Raw genomic sequence first — 13,305 nt, forward strand, 5'->3', positions numbered from 1 at the left:
CGATCGGGGAACATAGGACCCGGGGAACATAGGTACGCTCCCGTTTTAGGACCCACTCCTGCAGCAGTCTGTTTGTAAAAATGGTAGTTTAAAAAATGTGTAAATCAACTATAATTAGGTATCAATAGAATGTGATGAAATAACACTTGATGTTATGTTGCAGAGATATCTATTTAAGTTAGCATGCTAAACAGTTAGCCCCTAGCCTGTTTGTACTTGAAGAGGTGATAGTCTGATAGTAAACAACGCCAACAATCCCTTGGTTCTCGGAGCTCCCAGTCCTAACAGAGTCAGCTAATACAAGCTAGCTGCTAGCTGCACAGTTAACTAGGCTTACTAGCTAACAGCAGCTACAGTTAACAGTTACTCTGGTGATAAAGGCTAATGCCCCCTATTTGTAATAAATAGGAATTTGACAGCTGACAAGTTCTCACATATTGCATGTAATACATTGCAGTAGCTCTGTGGAGTCGGTATAAATGAAAGAACTTGAACAGAGACTTAATTTGAGATGCAGTCAAGAGCCGATCAAATTTTATTTCAAGATAAAAATGTAAGTGACTGACATAGGACAATATTATTAAGCACACTGAGCAGTACAGCTGCAGGCCAGGTGGGCCTCTGCTGTTTCCCTCAGGTCCACACTGTTGTTGGTGATGCTGCTCAGACTCTCTGGGCGATTCAGGGCAGACTCTGCACAAGTGAGGGGAGAAAAGCGATTAGGAACTGTAATTTTTCTCCATATTCTCAATTTCTGTCTCTTGAACCAGCTAGGATTTCTTGCAGACTCACCAGCAGGCACGCAGTGGTAACCGATAGTGACAGTGGTGGTCTTCACAGGGAAGCAGCCGGGCAGGCAGCGCAGCACGGGCTCAACAGAGAAGCATTTGGATTCCTGGCCATGGATGTTCACCTGCTTCTCCAGCTGCACAGATTCAAGCTTCATACGGCACTCTGTGATAGAAAGGTGTTGATCATCATTACGTGTTCAAAAGACTTGCTTTAACCAAATGCAGTTAAAGCTAAAAATGAGTGTTGCTGTCAATGAACCATTGTGTCTCACCAGTGGTGTCCCTACAGCTCTCGGCAGGCAGAACCCAGGAATGAGCATAACTGACTGCGCTCTTGGTCACACGTCCGTTGGGTGTGCGGTACTCCTGTCTGACTTCCCCATCAGCCTTTCCACAGAGTCCACAGGTTTGTCCCTTCATCCAGTCCACCACTTTAACCTGCATGAGAAGATCGAACGAAAAGTGTCATCGAAAGTGTAACAGCTCTTTAAAGATCTTTATCTTTTTTCTCAGAGGTCAAAGTTGTAAGCCTGGAAATCCATTTATACTAAAAAAAACCTTTATATTTAAAGGAAAGGATGTTAATTTTACATAAACTTGTCCATAGTTAATGTTGCCTTTACCGTCCATGAGTTCCTGTCGAAGTAGACTTCATGAAGACCAAGGCTGGGAGCATACACAGAGATGCCCTCACCCTTTGGTCTGATCTGGATTTTGGCTGACAGAACAAACAACCGGATCAGAATCCTTTACTTCAAACTAATTTAAATACATCACATGAAAATAATTTTAAACTTTGTGTACCTGTAGGATGCTGGTAAGGCAGGTTGTTAATGGGTATTTCCATTCCATTGACCTTCACGATCACGTCAGTGTTCTTCGGGTACAGGTCAATATCACTATAAGTGCAGAAGCGATAATGTTATTTAGTTTTTCCGCCTTGTGGATGGAAACCACAGATTCATTCTTGTTTTTAATGTACACTCACATGTCAGCAATTTTCACATTGATGTGGTTCTGTTCAATGTGATCCTTCTTCAGCAGAACCATGAATTTCAGCTCATCTGTGCAATCCTGTGCCAGAACTTGGTAGCAAGACAACGGCATCTCGTTCTTGTATTTCCTGCCGTTGAATGTGGTCAGTGCGTCTCTGTTGAAGCTACACTCGGCTATGAAGAAAGAAAATTGTTAGTAATTAATGTTTATGGATTTCATATTAAACAAGGTGTCACCTCTTACCTGCGGCAGCCTTTGCAAACAAGTAGTGGACTTGATCAGCTAAGCCATCGAAGGGGGTGAGACCTTTGATTCCATCAAGCGGCAGAGGGTAGGGAAGATGCAAAGCCAGCTTATAGAAAGTACGCTGGGGACAGAATAGTTCACAATTATTAGAAACAAAATGCAAAAACAAATGTGACTTTATATTTTGGGAGAAGTATGTAATTATTAGTACTGTTGGTGATTTCCAAATGAAGTCAATGGTCCTGTCAGATGTGGCAATCACTGTCATTGATAGCTGATTGACGCTGTTTTCATCCTTTCCTTTAATCAAGCCAGGCAGCATGTTAGCAGGAATGAGGTCGTACACCCTGTAAAAGAATTTCCAAATGTCAGACATTTCACATCTATTATGCATGTGAGTAGGCTAACAGTCCATTGGAAGTTGCATACTTCTTTGCGTAGTGTTTAATGGAAGAAGGGAGGTCGTTCCAGGCAACTCTGACGCGAGCTGCAGGGCTTGGACCAACAAGACCAGTCTCAGCTGTAATCATGGTGTCATACTGCTTGCATTCTGCTCCCCAGCCGATTTTAGCCTATTGAGAGACAGATGCAATGATAGGATGGATGATTTTAACAGTAGCCTTTTTAAATTGTGTCCTTGTATCTATATAAGCAAGACAATATCTTACAGTGACTTTGTGCTTGCTCAGCAGAGCTCCATCAGCACAGAGCTTCCAGTTGTTGTCGGCAGCCAAGGCAGCCAGAATAATCTGAAGTCTGGTGGAAGGTTTGTCCAAGTACACTGCCAGCTGGTATCCCATCATCTTATTGTCGGCTCTGACAGCACGGACGATGATGGCAAAGGCAGGAGGTACTTCATTGCCAAGGAATTTGTTCTGTGAGAACGATCGGGGTTAATTCAGTACATCAACAAAACCCATTAGTGAAAAGATTTGAAGATGTTTTTTAATTCATTTAAGATGACCAAAGATTCACCTGTTTAGTGAGGGCCTCAAAGCTTGCGGCACTGCTTCTGCTCTTGGAAAGTAATGCTGCTTGAGAAGTGAGAGCCTACAACAATAATGCAAGGAAGTTAAAGGCCGCCACGAGAAAGCTGCAACTTAGGTCAAAACATGTTACAACTGCACAATACATTGTCGTTGGTTAAAGCACCATCTAAACATACCTGCTTCTTGTGGTCCTTCTGGAACTTGTGGGGATAAGCCACTCTCTGTTCAGAGGAAATATCTTTGTCAGATCCCTCACTAACTGTTACATGTACTTATATTCTTACACGCAACGTCCCAAAACAATCTTAAGGTGTTTACCTTTGAGACACGAGCACTGGAGCGAGAGGAGCTTGAGCTAGCACTGAAGAGTGATGCAAGGCTAGATGCAGAGCTGGTCCTGGAAGAAGAGCTGCTCACAGATCTGGAGGAGCTGCTGCTGCTCCTGCTGCTGCTGCTCCTTCTGCTGCTGCTGCTGCTGCTCCTTCTGCTGCTGCTACTGCCACTGCTGCTGCTGCTGCTGCTGCTGCTCCTACTGTTTATGCTTTTGCGAGCAGCTACATCAATGGCCTTGCTGGTGACCCAAGATGAGGAGCTGGAAGAGGACTTTGAGCTTACGCTTGAGCGAGAGCTGCTTGAGCTAGAAGAGGAGGATGAGGTGCGATTCCTCAGACCAGGAGCCAGGATCTTCTTCAGCTTCATCAAAGCTGGTCTGCCCTCAACGATTTCTTCTTCGCTCAGATTGATCTGTTTAATAAGCTTCTCTGCAGCCTTTGGTCCAACTTGAATCTCCATCTCCAGTCTCTCAATGACTTCCCCTTCAACTGAAAGTGAAATTAAATAATTCCATTAATATTTGGTGCCATTAATGCCATTAATATTTGACATTAAACACCTGAGATTGAGTATGAAAGATCTCCATCCAGTACTTGTTAAAACTCGGGCATGAGCAGTACATATGGATGATGGAGGCTTCAGCTTTTGAAATATGAGCCCTATGTACCACTTTGAACTGGATTAAGCAGTGATGAGCCCATAGAGAGGTTGAATTAACCAGTTTAATATAGCAGAATATAGCAGCTTAATCCATGAAGTAAAGTTCGGTCTGAAACCAAAATAATCCAGAACAGCAAATAGGTCGTATCATTCAACACGATCAAATGCTTTCTCTGCATCAAGAGAAAAAGACATTCAGGGACTTTTTCAGAGGCCAAATAAATGACATCAAATAATCGTCGTTGGTCAGCTAGCATTTTCTCAGATTTGTCCCCATATATGTAAAACATGGCCTTTTTTTCTTAGAAGGTAGTGTTCAATTGAATGAGTTGTAAGCAGGTCAAATATAGTTTTGAGTTCCAGTCGTTTTTTATAAAGGCCTCGAGGTCGAGCATATTGCTTGTCAATCTCTACGATTTGGTGGGCCAGATCTGATCGCTCTTCACAGGATTTTGCTCGACTTGGCACCTTTCGGTGCGTCAGGGTTAGAGGGTTTGTCAGGAGAAAAGTTAGAGAAATAAGAAAAGGAACACGAGAAAAAAGACAGGCTTTGTTTTGGCGTGGAAGTTAGAGGGCTGAATGTAATAAAAAGTGAAAAGTTTACTGGAGCATTCACCTATCAACTGGAAGTCGTCATGCCATTGTTTCTACAAAATGCAGTGCAAAGTATTGTATTCTGAAGACTTACTTGGTTTGAAAGAAAGAATAACAGAGTGCTTTCCAGCCAGTTTGTACAGGGGAATGTCCCTGATGAAAGCGGCATTGTCAGTGGCAACCTTGAAACAGCCCTTCAGTCCAACGGCAGCAACTTTAGCACAGTACTTCTTCTCATACTGAGCAGCTTTGGTTTTCACAATGTGCTCGGCATCAGCCACATGTTGGTCAATGATCTCTGAGGACTGTGACTATGAAAAGAATGAAATAATAATTATTTTGTAAATGTAGATACTTTTATAGTTATTTTAAAAGACAAAGGTTAAATGCTCACAGAACTAGCAGAAGCAGATGCAAGCTTAGAAGTGAGAATCTCCCTTGAGAAAGGCTTCAAGACTTTGGCAGGGATGATGGGAGTGATTCTTGCAGCAGCAAGATCCTCAATGTTTCTTGCCACAGCAAAAGTCTCAACACTGTTGAAAGAAAAAGAACTTAATCACATAAGCTCAAAAGATAAGTACTTCTTACAAGGTGCAGACAGAGTTTTAAAAAGTCAGACTTACTGCACAGCTGCAATGTTTTCAGGCACAGAAACAGGCAGGGCTTCGATCTTAAAGTTGCCCTCATTGATGTCAAGCCTTGCAACGATCTTGGCTGGCACAATCGAGTTCAGTTTAGCTCTTGAAATCAGCGCAGCCTGGAGCATGGCAGTGTTAACACCCATCACAGCAAATGTGTTCACAGCAACACTAGAAGCAGAGGACATTTGTAAGTGACATCTCATGACATGATGTACTTTGAACTCATTTATGTGTCAGACATTGTATATACCTTGGTCTGATCTCGGTCTCCAACTGAATGTCTGTCTTCAGAAGGTGAGCCAGAAGGAAGTTTTCTGGCAGAGCTGGTGTTGTGGTGGCCTTGACTAAGAAAAAAAATAAAACCATGCATCACCACCTAGTATAATTCTTTTAACGATCTTGGTTCCACTATTAGATGGCCAAGACAACACCTTTTCTAATAAGAAAAGCTACATTAGTGGGATAAGTACCATAACAAGCTAAACTGTGGATGTTTTTATAGCTTCCGCTTACCTTGGACGGCTGCGGCAGCCACAGCAGCAGTGTACAGACTGAGCTCCATTGGAAGACCAGCAGCAGTAGGCAGGATACGCCTCACCTCAGTGGCCAGCAGAGGCTTAGCAACATGGAAGGATGAACCAGACAGCAGAGCCTTGATGGCATTCTTACCAAATGTATGCAAAGAGGGGCCAGTGGCGAGCTGTAGGGTGGAGTTTACAATTACTATTGTGTCTCACAAAAAAATGTGATAAACAATTATGAAATCGGTCTTGACGTTGACTTTGGAGTCGTACCGCAATGGCCTGGTCAATTATGTTTTTGTCAATGTTGGCAAAGGCAATTTCCTGTCCGAAGAATTTGATGTAGACGGAGGCCAAAGGTGTTCTGGCGGGTAAAGACCTCAGCTCAGAGATCTGTGGAAAAAGGGAAAACATCGTCAAACTCATCAATAGCTTGCTGTGTTTTATCATGCGCCATTATATTCTAATCTGTTCTTGTATTTGCGACTTCCTGGTGTTTCATTCCTTACAGCCTTAATGACACGCTTCATCTTGGTCATCCTGTCGGCATTGTTGATCAGTGCAGGGTTTTTCAGAAGAGCCTCCTGGAGTCCCTCAGTTCTGACTCCAACCTAGGACAAATGCAACATGTTAAAAACATCACATTTCTGATTGAATACCTCAGAGAGCAGGTACTTTCTTTTCCTTATACCTCCAGAACATCAGCAGCAGCTCCAGCAAGGTAGGCGCTGGTCTTGGCCACAAAAGATCTGGGCAGAATGGTGGCAGCATCATTGATGTAGAAAGCGCTGGCAGCAGCACCAATCATCAAGGGACCTGAAAAAGTTTGATGTTAGTCAATGCTACAGAAAAGAAAAGAAACTTGAGGTAACATTAATCAGATGTCACATCTGCCTTACTGTTATAGCTGTCCACATGGATGGCTTTGCTGAAACGCATGCTCAGTCTGTTCAGCTTTGGGCTCAAGATTTTGACAGCGACGTTGCAAGCTGCAGCACTGCAATGAAAACATACAAGAGCTGAGTAAGTGGACATGAGGAGATAGACTTGATGATGAATGGGGATCAGACTGCGCTCTTACACTGAGGCATGGATAGCAGCGGTGCTCCTGGTCAGGGACTTCATGTGTGAGTAGGTGAAGCTTGCTACCTGCAGATTCTCCTCTTGCTTCACAATGTTGGCAAGAGTTGTCACCAGACCCATGGCAGGCCTTGTCTCAAACAGCAGGATGCATGCAAGCATACGCAGCTCAGGGTGAAGAGCCTTGTCCATGTACAGCTGAAGAGCCAGTTCTTGGATCTAATTTACAGGAGAAAGCAAATTGAGTACGGAGTTTTATGTAAAAACTAGAATAGCTTGAAATACTCTTCAGTGTTAAGAGTTCACCATTCTGGGCTCCTTCTTTGCAATGTTCCTCAGAGCCATGATGGCATCAGCATGGACTTTCATGGGCAGAGAAGCAGCTGCAGTGCCGTGGATGGGCAGGATCTTTGTGATTGGTTTAAGGCTTGAAGGATGGCCAGCATTACCCAAAACCTTCAGGAGCAGGATGATTTCTTGGGTATCAGCTTTAGCAACAGCACCTGCAAGGAGATCCTGGATGGGCTGATGAGGAAAATGAGAAATTAGAATAACCATTTCTCATCCTGAAATGTGCAGGAGAGTTTAAAGTATATGAAAAGAACCAGGTTGAATCACCTTGATGAGTTCTGCAGGGCAGACAGCCATTTCAGCACAGTATTTGGAAATCATGGTACCATAGCCAAGGAGGATGATCTCACGCAGAATTGGGGTTTCCACTATTTTGTTGTTGACTGCCAGGGCCTAGAAGAGAGCAACGATCAGAAATTTGTTGTGTATCCATTCTTATTGCCACCAGAATAACTTGCTTTGTTGTTTATATGTTGATTTGTTGTTCATACCCACCTCAAGCTGCTTGATGGCCTCAGTGCTTGCTGACACCATGTGAATGGATGCAACCAAAGCCTGAGCTGCTTCAGCAACAGTCAGGTCATGAGCCAAGAATTTCTCCTTGATGAATCTCAGAGCTGCAGGAGTTCCAATGACGGGGATGGCATCCAGGATCCACTGTCTGGAAGATGAAAGTGGAGTGAGTGAACCTGTACACATGCCATATATTGTCTTTTTCAAATATTAAAAGTCACCTGTAGGCTGGTCTTGTTCTGTACTGGCTCCAGAGCATTTCCAGGTCTTCAAAACGGGCTGAGCGGAGGAGCTGAATGAGTTCCAAGAACTTAAGAGGGGCATCCTCGTGAACTGTCTGCACGTTGTGGGTGACCAGATGGTTCAGAATCTCCACAATCTACATGTAAGAACACAGGATTAAAGAGGAAGTCATTTAATATAGTGGAGATTCACATACTGTCATTTATGGCTTCACCGAAGTAGTCTGAGACGATACCTGGGTCTGCACATTGTTGACCTTGATGAGCTGGATGGGTGTCTGAAGGAGCTCAGTGGAGAACTCGTACTTCAGAGATCCACGGTGAAGATACTGAGCTGCGATGGGTGCAATTGGGGCCTTCTGGATCTCAAGGAACACCAAGGATTGCCTTGAAAGTAATCAGAGAAAGGTTCATCTGCAGCTCCACCACCTTCAAACAATAGCTTATTACATTCCCAGTATCTTTTGACATACTTGGTCTGCATCTGAGCAGCGCCATTCATCTCAGTGAAAGGTGAGAACTGGATCAGCTCATTGACAGCTGCCTCAAGGACTACAATGCCGCCAGCAGTTTGCTTCAGGATGTAGTTGTACGCTGTGGCTCCTCTTAGGTTCTTTGAATCCTGTGAAGATGAACCACAAAGTTTCTTAATCTCATGCAACATTTCATACTTTTGCATTGCACAAAAATGGCTTGAACTTACCTGCTGACACTTGGCACATTTCTCAGTATATGCCAACCCCAAGTCCTTCATGACCTTCTCCTGACAGTGGTTCAGATCCCTGGTCTTTGTCAAAAGGATGCGTTCAGCCTTTTCGTCTTCAGCGATGGCATAGAGGGTTTTGCATACACCCTGAGCTCCAGCCTGATGAGAAGAGAATACATTTACGGGGAGATTCAACTTCCTGTAAAGGATTTAGGATCAGTGCTAAAGGATCTTTGACAAACCTCCTGCAACTCATAGACGTTGTGTGTCTTCTTGATGTTGAGCTGAAGGACATTCAGGATACCTCTGTAAACGTTAAGCACCATTGTAGAGACTCCCTCAGGGGCGAACATTTTCCCAACAACACCATTGGTGTACTCAAACTTGATGGGTGTCATGAGCTGAGCTGCCAGGGCTGAAGTCAGCTTGGTTGCTGGGATTAAAGGATCCTTGGGCCAGATGCCACTCAACTCAAAGATTTCCGGTTCCGCAAGCTAGAGTGAGAAAATGAAATGTATAACATGTCGTTTGTCATGTGCGTTTAAAATGAAAATGGATTGTTTTCTTAAACATGATTTTTATCTTTACCTTCAGCATGTATATATTTTCGGCTGTGGCACTGATGAGAACTTTGCTGCTGATTTTGAGCCCAGCTTTTGCCAAACCCTCCTCGGGCAAACCGCCCAGGAGCAACGTCTCATACTTGTAAACATAAGTCCTGCCAGCAGCAAACTCAGGAGCTGTAAGAACAATTTCACTCAGAGAAGTGAGAAGTATTCCACCTTATCCCCAAAAATATCCGAGTTATATCTGACATCATCATGAACCATGAATTATGAAACAGATAGATTGTACCATGATAGTTTACTTTCAGTTAACTTTAGCTGCGGTAAATGTTGCAATGCAACGTCTTTCTTTTTTTTTTTTTATCAGTCGCCATATATTGATCGAAAAAATTAAAATAAGATCATAAAAAAGTCCTGAACTTACCAAGGTTATGAGGTTGACCAGCTGAAATAAAATTTAAAAGAAATCAGTAATCCATCAAGTAAATGGTAAAACTATTAAATCTAATTTCAAACATTTTAGCACTTTTTATAGAATTAGAAAAATCCAATGTAATATTATTCCATTGTAGATACCTTAAAATTCAAAAACTAAATACTTAAAGGTAGAAGTGAAATTGAAAAATGTTTTTCAGTTTTCAATTTTGTCTTTAAATTAACTTTATCTAATTAAACATTACATTCCATTTACTGGGGTCATAATATGACTTAAAAAAACAGGAAAACTGGAAACATCAACCAGTTAGCCTGCACTGTTACATTAGCAAAGAAAAAAGCTCAAACAAAGGAATTGTATTTTAACTTAAACTTACTTCATGACAAACTGGATAAAAGTTTAAAAACAATGTGCTGTTTACATAAATGAAATGAAATTTAAAGCCAATGTACCATGATACACAACATTTAACTTTAAATTCTTTGTTAAAAATAAACATTTCACAGAGATTATTTTAAAACGACACAAAATGTAAAGTAATATTCAGTGTCTGATAAAAATTGTAAAAAAGTAATGCTTTTGTAAAAACCAAAGTCGTACTCACCCACAAGGGCCAGCGTAAGGGCAAGCAAAACCGCTCTCATGGCTGATGGGGTTGTGAACATCTGCAGTCACAGGCAGCCTTTTAAGAAAAAAATTCTGCTGACAAAGCACAACCAGGATGACATGGAGAGTACATCTGATAAAGGCACTTTATGAGATAGATCGGTTATATCGCCCTTTAGATTCAAACAAACTGTCTTTTTGAGTATGGGGCAGTGTGTTGGATGGGTGGATGAAAAGTTAGGGTCACCTGACCTTATTCTCCTCAAATCTGCCAAGTCAAAGTTAATCATCCTGTTTCAAAATGTTTGCTGTGTCTCACAATTCATTTTACAATAATATGGTAGAAGAAAACCCTGTTTTCCTATAATAATCCTTTCTTTATTTGAAAATATCACCTTTGGCAGTTACTCTATGTGTCCTTATTTGTAAATATGTAGTTTTTATTTGATATACCATATAAAAGAAGAAAAAGAAACAATTTAAAGATTTATAAAAAAAAAAAACATATCGTGAATAAACTTAAGGAGTTTAACAGTTAGTTACAACCTTTTCCCAAACGATGAAAAGAAACCCATGTTGTTGTTTTTTACCCAAAGTTTGTAGGACCCCACATTTTTTATTAAAGTTGGAAAGAAATGACAAAATCTTTATTTAGCTCGAGCGAAATTGATTCTGTTAATTTCTGCTTCATACTCGTTGGCTTGAATAATTGTTGTCTTCCATTTTTCATAACAGAGCTATTCATTTATTTTGTGAATGCTGTAAATGTCTGTGCCTTCTCTTCATCATATTGTTGAAAAGGAGTTTCAAAGTTCACACAAGAGGGCACCACGACTGTGACTGTTTGCTCACTGTATTTGCCGTGGTCAGGGTGACCACTGACGTGATGACATTTCTGCTCCGTTCAGCTGTGAATTGGAGGTGTTATTACCATGCGTTGACACAAAATGTTTTTTGCTTGTTCATTTACTAACAAGTGTCGGTGCGGCTCTGTCTATTTCTTGAAAATACGTCCAAGCTTAGTTGACAGGTGTTTCAATAAATCTCTTTAGTACATGTTCTTCATTTTAGCTGTTTACAATGAATCTACACAGTGCTGGAAAATTCATCATTAGCAAACTAAATAATACAGAATATCAATTATTAACAAATATTTCTCTTTCATACAGTAGGCAAGCTCTATTGACATTTTCAAATGTAATCTATTTTCTCTCCTGACTTCACCAGCTGGGAACTCATTGACAATCCTGTTATGGATAAACTGAATGACCCTTTTTTATTTAAATTACTTCTCAACCTTGTAGTCTCATTACACTATAACCAAATATATAAACTATAATTAACCATTTAACACCTGTTTTCCACAGCCTTGTTGTTGTTGATTTATTTCTAAAGACCTTTTTATTTTTAATTTTTGTTTTTTATTAAGAAGTGTTTATTTAAATTATAGTATAGTATTTTACATCTATACTAAAGTATTTTACATCTCAATTCATAGATTGCGGGTCCGGACGCTGGTGGTTTGACAATTTTTCGAGCCTACAGTGAACCGTGAGTCAAGTCATTTCTCTCTTGACTTTTTCTGATATCTAAAAAAAAGAGTGTTACCTATTGCCCAGTGGTATCATTCTTAATAACTGAATAATAAATGTCTCCTGTATACTGTACACATTTCTAAAAGGTCTTGCCACAGAGTTAGATGATGTGTTTGCAGCATTTCAATCACAAAGTTAGTCAGTTGTCATTTTTAATTATGAATGACTCAGTTTTTCATTTATTACATTTCTTTTTAAATGATAAAATAATTAAATCAATAATTGTTTTGTTCATGTTCACATTTGATTGAGTAATTCATTCACTGTCTCTGTACAACTCAGTACATTCAGGCATATTCATGTATTCACAGCTATCGTATATATGGGCACGACAAAAATTTCATACAACAAGCAGTATGCAGGGAGTGCTGCTCGAGTGTGGAAGATGATGCTTCTTTGGCGCTCCTCAGTTTTGGGATCCTACTAGTTCAGAGTTGTTGAAGAAGTCTGAGGCACTAAAGAGGTCGATGGGTTAAAAAACCTTTCAAATCTGATAAAAACATGCGCCTGCATTGCAGCCGTTAAGGCCTTCATCAGGGCAAGTACAACATTTTTGTCATCCAGATGTACTTGTAATCAGCTCTGAATCTAATTGAGCTCTGATCTGTCTTAATTCCTTTGATCTTTGTAACAATTGTTCTCAATTAACATGGCCAGATTAACATGCTAGAGAGGTAAAAATTATCTTAGAGCCCCTCCTGATGCACAATTTCATGTATGAACACTTCCCTCCTGGCCTTGCCTGTGAAATTTCAGAGCTGTGTGAATAATTCCCCCCAGGGATTTATAAAGTATTCTGATTCTGATTCTGATCAATATATTGCCAAAACACTGATTTTCAAATAAGAAAGTCATTTTTTTGGACCAGTTCTATATTTTGATTAGAACAGATGCCGTTAAAGTTAGAAGTTTGTAACCTGTATTAGATTAGGTATTAGTCTCTTAGGCAACATGAGGCATTTATGACTGACAGGGGTGAGGATGGCTGTACATATTTTCTCTGTCATACTCCTTTTCTCAGCATGCCGAGTCAGAGGGTTAGAAATAATGAAGCACAAATGGACCCTCTGAAGTGAGGGCCTCAACATCAGGAATAAAACAGGACCTTTAAGATTTTAGTTGATATAACCATTTATCAGTGCATATTCACAAAAAAAAAATGCATTTAGTCAAAACAGGTGAACCTGCACAGTGTCCCACTTTTCATGCATCCTGTTTTTTTGCCAGTTTATGGATCTGCAACTTTAACATACTCAGATATACTTATACTGGCATTATACTAATACAACCTTGTTTATCATAATGTCACTGATTTTGAGAAGGCTGGGCAGATTGATAAATTGTCATTTATCAAGAAATTGTTGCAACACGAACCTCCCTTAAAAGCACAAAATGATGTTTTTACAGTGTTGTTTTCATCTGACATTATCTAGATACAG

At 40.7% G+C, this 13,305-nt stretch overlaps 1 protein-coding gene across 1 annotated transcript; it reads right to left on the minus strand.

The window, feature by feature from the left end:
• Positions 1-580: 580 nt before the first annotated feature.
• Positions 581-10,309, minus strand: LOC311258891 (vitellogenin-1-like; the record flags this gene model as incomplete). Its single annotated transcript, XM_084355571.1, has 34 exons — positions 581-693; positions 793-954; positions 1,064-1,229; positions 1,415-1,509; positions 1,596-1,690; positions 1,780-1,960; positions 2,031-2,154; positions 2,245-2,380; positions 2,463-2,605; positions 2,702-2,908; positions 3,009-3,083; positions 3,199-3,243; positions 3,341-3,843; positions 4,704-4,920; positions 5,004-5,142; positions 5,233-5,418; positions 5,501-5,594; positions 5,764-5,950; positions 6,045-6,164; positions 6,281-6,382; positions 6,463-6,587; positions 6,671-6,768; positions 6,853-7,070; positions 7,158-7,376; positions 7,470-7,595; positions 7,698-7,863; positions 7,937-8,094; positions 8,194-8,344; positions 8,431-8,579; positions 8,661-8,822; positions 8,906-9,157; positions 9,252-9,403; positions 9,654-9,674; positions 10,270-10,309. The coding sequence occupies 34 exons, from the start codon at positions 10,307-10,309 to the stop codon at positions 581-583; spliced, it is 5,127 nt and encodes a 1,708-aa protein (XP_084211697.1).
• Positions 10,310-13,305: the final 2,996 nt, after the last annotated feature.

The sequence above is a fragment of the Pagrus pagrus genome, assembly GCF_965226575.1.
Source record: "Pagrus pagrus genome assembly, chromosome: 6".
In the NCBI taxonomy this organism is placed as follows: domain Eukaryota; kingdom Metazoa; phylum Chordata; class Actinopteri; order Spariformes; family Sparidae; genus Pagrus; species Pagrus pagrus.